The sequence below is a fragment of the Nanorana parkeri genome, unplaced genomic scaffold (assembly GCF_000935625.1).
Source record: "Nanorana parkeri isolate BGI_ZX_2015 unplaced genomic scaffold, ASM93562v1 scaffold102, whole genome shotgun sequence".
NCBI lineage: Eukaryota > Metazoa > Chordata > Amphibia > Anura > Dicroglossidae > Nanorana > Nanorana parkeri.
In genome coordinates this window covers 1934602-1944280 of record NW_017306370.1, presented here as the reverse complement: position 1 = coordinate 1944280, position 9679 = coordinate 1934602, and the positions used below count along the sequence as shown (strand labels likewise).

The following is a 9679-nucleotide window of genomic DNA, read 5'->3' as shown; positions in this document are numbered from 1 at the left end:
TGTTGGTGCGGGGGGGGGGGGGGGTGTGGGGGTTCAGGAGGAGCAGTCACATGCAGCGGTGTCACAAGGAGGGGTGCGGTCCGCACCGGGTGACACCATCACAGTCATTTTGGTGTCACCCCCACAGAAAAGTCGGGCTCTCGGTCAAAGATCGAGTGCCCAACAGCTGTACAAGAGAGTAGGGGACCCAGTGGGATAAATCTTCCCCTCCTCTCTCTGCCAGCGTCCATCACAGAGATGGACGCAGGCGGGTGACACCTAGCCTGGGGAAGCCTCTGGTCACAATACTGGGGATTCATTAGAAAGATTTCCCTCATTTCCTTTCCTGGTGACAACAGTTTCACATTAATACAAATACCTGTTGATCATAAAAAAAATGTAAAGTTGTCCTGTCCACACTTCCTGTGTTATCTGAAGGAGCCTGATTAGCCCCCTTAGTTCTTATTTTAGCAGTACAGATCAAGTAGTGCTTATGTTGTAGAGAGGAGAAATGGGAACTTGATTCAGCAGTTCAGCAAAAGACAACAGGCAGGGCTGACACCACTTAGTCTACAAAAATGCTGTATGTTGTTGGCCTGCAACAGGACTTAGGAGCTGAGTGCATTTCTGACAGATCAACGGGTATTTTTCTATACTCACAGGGTCTTTAAAGCAATAATAAATAGTAACTTTGCATGTATTGCAGAGTTCTAGTGCATATGGGGTTTATTTGCCCTGTCATATGCTTTAACCCTTTTCTGCCCAGATGTCATTGACGTCTAGATGCCCAGGCAACATTTAGCAGCAATAACACGTGTTGCTTAACTGAGCAATAGCTCAATTGTGTGATAAAATCTGTGATAAACAAATATTTAAAATAAAGCTTTTGTGTCTGGAGTTCTGCTTTAGTTTTCCAATGGTGTATACTCTGGATGGAACACACTCGAACAATGCTATGTATTGGTTTTAATAATTGTTTGTGTACAATATCTCAATAAAATAAGGCTTTTTAGACAATTTTCTTTTTCATTGTGGAGTGGCACCTAAAAGGCCCCATTGAAAACTCTTGGTTCTTTACACGTTGGTGCTATATAAATACAGGAAATAAACAATGGTGGCACATGAGTGAATAAAGTCTGGGAAAACCTGCTGCAGCTGTTAGAAATGAGGCCGGTTTTGAGGAGTCCTGACTGCAGCTGAAACATGCATCGTGAATATGTATGTGGACTTGATATGGAATAAATATGAGTCACTCTTGAGAAGGGGGTGGCGGGGAGCCCCAGGCATGACCACGGAGCATTAATAAGATTTCCACAGATGTGTGTGTTCTCGCTGGCTCCCGCGCTCTCATTTTTATGTGGATCTGTTGAATTTTGCTCTCAGGAAAGTCAAATCTCAGGCAAAATAAAACACAGTCGAGCTCTGTGCAAGCTTTCCCACATACCACTGCCAATGTAAATTAGAGTGACTGTGACCCGCCTGCAACCTAGCTATTCCAGCGCTCCGACACCACTGATAATATGATATGGAAAAATACTAAGCCCGGGAATAAATGAAGAGCTGCTTTTATTTGCTTAAAATTATCATGTGGGGAACACTGGCAAAAGACCTGCGGTGTCCCAGTGATGGGTCATCCCAGGCAAGAGTTTGCTGGCGCTGCCCTAGGCAACAGAAGAAAATATGCCCAAATAAGCCATTCTGGGCAAATATGCCTTCATGTCAACTTCTGATAGTGGTGCATTTGTTGTGCATTCAATTCCATTGCATCTATCCTTTTCCCCATTTCATATTGTTTAGGTTTTTCAAAATTATCTCACTGCTATAGGTGATTGATACAAACATGGTGTCTTAGCAGGAAGACAAAATGGGGTCCCCAAAGGAGAAATTAAAGTGGGGGCCAATATGTTAAAATTCTGCACTGTGTGACAGAGGTCTCTTAAAGGAGAACTATGGGGTTAAGGCTTTTCCCCATAGTTTTCCTTAGGGTAACGGGAGGACACAAACTAGCGTCCTCCCGTCACCCTAGGCTCAGTATACCGTGAGCTGTAGCTTGCGGTATACTGAGACGCCGCAGTATACCGCGAGCTGCTGCTCGTGGTATACTGAGACGCCGCAGCTGAAGCGGATCCCGACAATTGTGCCGGGATCCACCCAGCTGCGTGACTGACAGCTGGCTCTGCCTATCTAGAGGCAGAGCCAGCTGTACCCGCCCCCTTCCCCGTCCGTTCCGCCAGTCAGCGCTGGCGGATCGGAGCGGGGAGGCGGGAATCCAGCCCCTCCCTGTCACGGCAGAGAGCCGTGACAGGATCGAGAGGTGAGCGAACGCCGGTATGTGTTCGCTCACCTCCCGATCTACTGAGCCGACCTGTGACAGTCTCATTGTCACAGGTCGGCTAGAACTATGAGGTGAGTGAAAAGGTGTTTGGGTCCTTAAATCCAGTTGTGGATGGACAACCTACAGGGGAGGCAAACCTGGTGTCAAACATGTGCCTACACATGAACAGTAAATACGGCTAGATAGGGCCACGGCCTACTTGCTGTATAGACTGCAAACAAAAAAACCTAAATCCTGGCAGCGTACAGACCAAAGGGAAGGTTTACGAACTGGTAGTGCCGTGTGCCCACCGAAAAACAAGGTAGCTTTGATGCGCTGGAAGAATGGTGGGGACATTAAAGTAAGCATCCTTGATGTCCACTGAAGCCAGATATTTTCCAGCCAGATGGAGGGAAGCAATGACTGACCTGGTGGATTCCATGTGGAATTTGTGCACTCAAAGACATGCCCACTTTTGCCCTGTGAATGGTGAACAGGTTATAATAGAAAATATGAAATCTTTCCTTTTCTGGAGCAATGACAATGAGTCCCTGAGAGAGGAGTTGTGCCAAAGCAGCGGGACGGAGGTGGAGATTGAAATTCTAGTTTGAAGCCCCTGGATGCCACATCCTTTACCCGTACATTTAAGGTGCTTTTCATTCCAGCAGTTCGTAAAGGCTATTAGATATCCCTCTACTCTGAGAAGTGGGGGGCATCCCCTGATTGTAAGGACTGGAAATGACTGGAGAGGGCTGGAAAGACTTGGGAGATTGAGGTTTGGATTGGGCTTGCTGGACTGACAAAAATGAAAGGAACTATTTGTAGCTTTAGAGATAGGAGGTTTTCCAGTCTGAGGCTTAGATTTCTTTTGATGGAGCAAAAGGGTTATCTTTCCTCCAGTGATATTCTTGATAAAGTTGTCCAAGGAGACACCAAAGAGACACTCACTATCAAAGGGTCTATGCAATAAGCATTTTTCTGCAGACCAAAATCTTAGCCAAAGAGTCCTGCACATGTGAACAGACTTGAGACACATTCTGGATATAAAACGGACAAGCCCATTAACACAGTAGTGTAGGGCGGTGATCTGGAGAACACCCTACGTCTACAAACATAGAAACAAGTACTAGAAGAAAGTGCCAATGCAGGACCCATTGAAATATTTTATATTCGTGACAAGTCTTCACCATGCTCTCAAGGGAGTCTTCAAGGACAGGATTACCTCAGCGGCTGTATCCGGGCCCTGGACCTGTAAAGTGTTCTGCAGGTAGGGCCGGTGCTGCCACTAGGCAAAGTAGGCACCTGCCTAGGGCACAGCCTCGATCACTCATCCCATATGGCACCCACATCTATTTCAAATTGCAAAAACCAATAGCAGGTTGGCTATTGCACCCACCTACTGAGCAGAGGAGCGGAACTGAGAGGCAACTTTTCGCTCTCAGGTCCGCTCCTCTGCTCAGTGGATGAGTTTTCAATAGCCAGTCTGCTATTGGCTACTTAAAATTAAATTACGTCCACCTGTAATCTGCGGAAGCTATCTTGCAGGAGAATGGGGCAGCCTGCAGGGAAACGGGGGGGCTGGGTGGTGCCGTAGCTGGTTTTGCCTATGGCGCAAAATAGTCTAGCACCGGCCCTGTCTGCAGGTTACTCTCACAGTAAACTGGGTATCTCGGGAGTAGTGCAAACAAAGTCCAGTGGCCAAATGTGTCGTTACAGGTAGGTCCTGTGTCTTCATCATGGTGGGGTTGTGGTACGGCTTCCAGGGCATCACCACAGATCAGCCGTTCCAGAATCTGCAATACAAGCCCTCACTGCTCTGCAGTCAACAAAGAAACTTGACTGAAGAAAAATGTCTTAATAAAGGACAAACAAATTAAATAGAAAAGGTGTCCATTTATCAAGGACACAAGCTAAAAACTGAAGCATGATGGGATTGAGAGGGATTATATTGTACCAGGCTGACTAACAGCATTTTTGTTTGTTAATTCTGCTGTAGGCAGCAGTATAGTCCATCACATATACTGTGCTGCTTAATGTTAATAACCCAGTGCTGTCTGCAAACATAAAGACACACTGAAGGGAATTTATCAAAACTGGAGGAGACAAAATCAGGAACAGTTGTGCATGACAACCAATCAGCTTCTCTCTTTCATTTTCAAATCTTAACTGAACAAACTGAAGAGAGAAGCTGATTGGTTGCCAGGCACAGCTGCTCCAGTTTTTCTCTGCAGTTTTGATAAATTCCCCCCAATGTATATTGCTAATGATGGCCATACGAAGATTCATTTTTCATTCAACTGACCTTTCTACTTCATCACTTTAATTTGCAGAAATGTAATTTGAAAAATTGCACACGGTAAATTCACCTAAATCAATCTCATAATGTCAGCATCCAAAAAATATTGGGAAAAGTAGAGCAACATTTAAAGTGCATCATAATTGATCAAATGCTCTCTATACCACACAATCGACTAAAAAAATATTGTTACTTTCCAATGTATTTTATTGCTTTCATGCAATTCAATCAATAAAGCAATCCGAACAACTCAATATGCTGTATGCATGTGCAACAGAAGTCTGACAGAACTACTACAGTAGAGAGGAGAAGTATGTTCTTGCAGTGCAAGTCACTCTGTGGAATCTGATTTCCCCAGCTCCTCAGGACTAATTCACAATGGTAGCTAATATACTGTATATTACTGTAAAAGCTGCTTTTGCTTAGAGGTTGCCAACTATTGGCTGCAAGTGCTAAATAAGAGCTATCAATATGCAATATTTCCCTGATGCACAAGGAATTTAAACATATTTTATTTGAATCCTGAAAGTTTTAACTAAAGCAAAAATACATAAAAATACATTCTCTTTACTGCATGTTATTTCTAACAAACTGCATCTAAACACTAGTGAAATGAACATATTTAATGTCTGTTCACATTACCTGTTGTGGATGTACATTTGGATACTGAAGTCCAGGCATTTTCTGATTTTGCTGCATCTTTGAAATGATCATCTTTTGTTGGAATCCTCCTGACCTTGGAATTGCTTGATTGGCAGTCAAGGAATTGACCTGCTGTATTTGCTCATGTTGCTGTAATGCGGTAGAATTCTGCTGATGTGAGAATGGTAACATCGGTTTACTCTGTTGCACCAAACCAGATGACGCCTGTTGGTTAGTTTGCTCAGAGCTGTAGTGGAACAGAGGTTTTGCAAGGCCATGGTGATGCTCTTCAGGCAAATGACTGGAGCTGACAGAGTTCTTGTTAGAATCTTGAGGTTTTATCATGTCAAGTGAGGCACTCTGGGCACTAGAGTTATTTTTATAGAGGTAGCTATTAAGTGTTTTTGGCTGATTTCCACTTACAGAGGCTCCACTCATTGAGGTACCATGAGGACTTAACTGTTGCTGCCGGAAAGGGCTGGGGACTTTCTCCATCCCATACTGTCTTGATGATTGTCCTGTGGCTGGGACATTTGACCAGCTTGCCGATGGATTAGTCTGTTGTTGCTGTATCAAGTTATGCTGCCGGTTGGCTGCTATCTGTTTCAACTGTTGGGCATGAGATAGCTCCTGCCAGTTGCTCAGGCGGTTTGAACAAGATGGCGATTGGGACTGGCCTTGACTGGAGAGAGTGGTAGGAGAAGATGTCAAAGGGGAACTAGACATGGAAAAAGTTGGCCCTGTCGATGAAGGCCTTATTTGTGGTGATCCAACTCGTGTATGATTCATACACTGTGTATATTCAGTTTTAATTACTTTGTCCAAAGGTGCAGATGTTGCTGTGTTTCTTTGATTATGTTGATCAATGTCTATGTTAAATGGTTCATCTTGCTTAATTGTTATATTTATCATATTCTGCAGCTCAAGATCACTCATTGGTGGCACAGAAATATATGTGAATTCACTGAACAATTCTTGGAGATCTGGATCCATAAGTTGCTCTCCAGAGTCATCTCCATACCTAAATGAGTTTTCATGAGATATCCGAGGGTCAAGGTTTTTGCCACATGATGAATTCTCTCCAGGTTCCTGTTTTATACCTTTTAACGTTGAGTTAAACAAATCATTAGCCTCGCAATTACTGCTTGCATTGCTGTTTTTTCTGTGTAAGGTTTGCTCCATTGGTAAAAGTCCATTAACGGATTGGTTTACTCCATCAATTCCATGATACATGTTCTGCCCGGCTGACAGGCGGTCATTGGTTCGAATTTTCTTGAAGTCGAGGAATGAATTATCCAAGACGCCATTTGGTCTCTTGCTGTTGGTTGGAGATACATTTACCACCAATCTCCTCTTCAGTGAACCTTGAAGCTAACAAAGAACAAGACAAAAAGAATGTTAGCAAAGTGTAACTATAACATAATACATCAAGCAGCCAATGTACAACTGTAGTGTTTCTCAATCTTTGGTCCCTAGTGTACCATCAACATAAACTTTTACTATTTTAAGGAGTATTTCCTATCTGTAATCAATGGTCTTGGCCATCGGTTGCCATTGCTGCAGATCACCTTTTTAACCATGCTTACCTAGAGATGCTGCCTTGTAAATAAAATAATTATTGCAATATAATATATTGCTGAAAAGAATCTATTTTGTCCCCCCACAAAAAAACACATTAGGTTAGAAGTCCTTCAATGTATCTTTAATATAAAACTAGCATAAATCCCCAAATCTGTTATTTTATCTGCCTTTTGTAACAGCTGCAGTCACACTGGAAGAGGAAGTCAGTGCTCAGAGCCAACTGTTGCTCTGTACACTGCTGTCAGAAAACAAAATGAACAAAGTTATGGGCAGGGATAAAACAGTGGCCTCAATAGGGTGCTTCTGCTTTGTCCAACCACAGGGTGGGGCTAAGGTTGGTGACCCAGCTCTATTCTTAACCAGAGTAGTAAAAAAACTGAGGTCATCAATTTGGTTATGCTGCCTGACTGGTGCTTGGATCAGAAGACTGGCTAAGTAGAATTAAAAATTCTTGGTCAGGTTAAACATTTCCCATGCATTTATTTCAACTGTGTATTTGCCTCGAGCTTAGCTTTAACCCACCATTTCACGTCTGGTTACTTCTGGGAAAACTCACTCCATTTGGTGTCCTATATCATAGAGAACTTCATGACTGGCCTACTGACTTCTAAAGCCTTTCATCATCAGACACAAAAACTGACCATCTTTATAATCCAACTTAAAACCTTTAGAACTCAAGCCTTCTGACATGTAACTTCCACTCTCTTGAGCTCACTACTTGCTTAAATCAGAAAAGCATCATGTATTATGTATGTTAAAGTGGAACAACACCCTCCTATCCTTTACAGCTAAGGAAGGTGCCATCTTAGCCTCTATGTGGATTACAGTTACCATGGTGCTGCACATGTGATGAGCTATGACACCAGCCATTTGAGGACTTTAAAGTTTGGTTGAGAGCTGAAATAAGCACACTGACAACTCTGACAGTTGGTACGCCCTAAACGTAACTGTTTTGGGAGACATTAAATGGGTGGCTAAAGTTCCTCTTTAAAGTAACTGCTTTGCCCAAAGGAAACAGATTCTTGCTCCATTTTCTAACATGCTGGAAAATGACAACTGAAGTCTAGTGGGTTGCTCTGGGTATCCCAGTAACTTTTTATATTATACCCTCCATTAGAGTCTCTGTCCAGCTTGGATAATAATATTCATGAAGAAAGCAGCAGCCTCTGGAAATGAATTGTGCAGACTCTGTTGGCAATACATTCATCTATGAGAACTCAACTCGTAATCTGATATCAGCACTGCAAGATGAAAAATGCTCTCCGATGCCGTCATGGCAAGGAGGGAATTTGAGAAACTGAATGTGGCAAAAAGAATGAAAGCAGAGCTCTGCTCAGGTCTTGTAAGATGTAAGGTAGGTAGAGGTAGATGTAATTGAGGTAAATGTCAGGCTTAAGGTGATTGTAGTTGTGTTACTGCACTTGCAACAACACAATTGAGTACTGCCCAAGATTCTTTTTTAATATTTTGGTAATTTTTCAGGGGATGCTTTCGGGGATCTACCCCCTTCTAGGTACAAACAATACTGATTTGACCTAGAAGAAGAGGGTAGTCCAGATAATTAAAGTAAAGTATATAATTAAAGTATCACAAACAGTACTCAACTGTGTTGAGACAAATAGAAAAGAATCCCAGTTGTTTTCTCCTGGAGACATTTACTATATTTTATGTATTTCCCATCCTAACATCTATGGGCAGTGTCATATTGCGGCAGATTCCACTGACCACTTGAGTGATCCCACATTGAGCATATGAATATTTCATATTTACAAACTTCTGCCAGCAAGGGGAGTCTACGCCTGCCTAATTCTCTCTGAAGGTCCTTTTATTACAGCTGCTGAACAAAAATAGATAACCATGGAGAAGATTTAATCTAATCTAAATGACACACATGGTGGTTATATATTTGATTGATTTTTTTATATATTGGTTTATTTTTAAAATAGATTTGTTGAGTCCAGTAACCAGTTTTTTTTTCCGCTCCATGGTTATCATAGTATTTATACTTTGGACTCAAAAACGTGGTTTGCTATGAACCAAAATAGACCCTGGTGGCTGTGTGTCATTACTTTACCCCGGAATAAATGGTTATTTCTAGCATTTTCAATTTTCACAAACAATATAAGAGAATTAAAGCTCTGCAATCCAGAACGAAAATCCAGTGCTATGCAAAAATCTGCATTACTGAGCCATAGTTTTTGAATGCACTTATATATGTAATCTGAGTTTCCTCCTGTAGTATAGAATGAAGGCAGGCCCTTTGCCATCCCCATACACTAAAGTCACCACCAACCTTGCTCGCTTAGACTCATGTCTGAGTCATTTGCCAGTTTCTATCATTCAAAAATTCTGTGCCCACGCACAAAACTATACATCTGTCCAGAGACAGTGATGTGCAAAACTTCCTCCTGTAGGTTTTAATAAAGGCCTTTTGCCACCCCCATATGCTAAAATCCCTGCCATCTTTGCTTGTACTGCTCACCCTTCTTTCTCATAGCCTCATTTGTCCACAGTTGCTGTTATTCACAAATCTGTTTAGAGCTAGTGATCTGTAAAGTCCCTTGGGGGGAAGCCTGTATTTATTTATTACAGGTATTTATATAGCGCTGACAATTAACACATCATTTTACATAGGTGCACATTCACATCAGACCCTTCCCTCAAGGAGATTACCATCTAAGGTCCCTATCTCAGATGCATACAGGGCCAATTTAGACCAGAGCCAATTAACCTTCCAGCATGTCTTTGGAGTGTGGGAGGAAACCGGAGTACCCGGAGGTAACCTATGCAAGCACAGGAGAACATGCAAACCCGGGCCGAGATTCGAAGCGGTACCCTCAATGCTGCAGTGCAGAAGTACTGTAGTC

At 42.6% G+C, this 9679-nt stretch overlaps 1 protein-coding gene across 1 annotated transcript in view; it reads right to left on the bottom strand.

The window, feature by feature from the left end:
• Nucleotides 1–9679, bottom strand: part of MAML2 (mastermind like transcriptional coactivator 2) — a 131633-nt gene that overhangs the window by 60591 nt on the left and 61363 nt on the right. Inside the window, exon 2 of the mRNA XM_018552940.1 lies at nt 5232–6602. Within this exon, the coding sequence (XP_018408442.1) occupies nt 5232–6602 (1371 nt within the window). The remainder of the gene's footprint in view (nt 1–5231; nt 6603–9679) is intronic.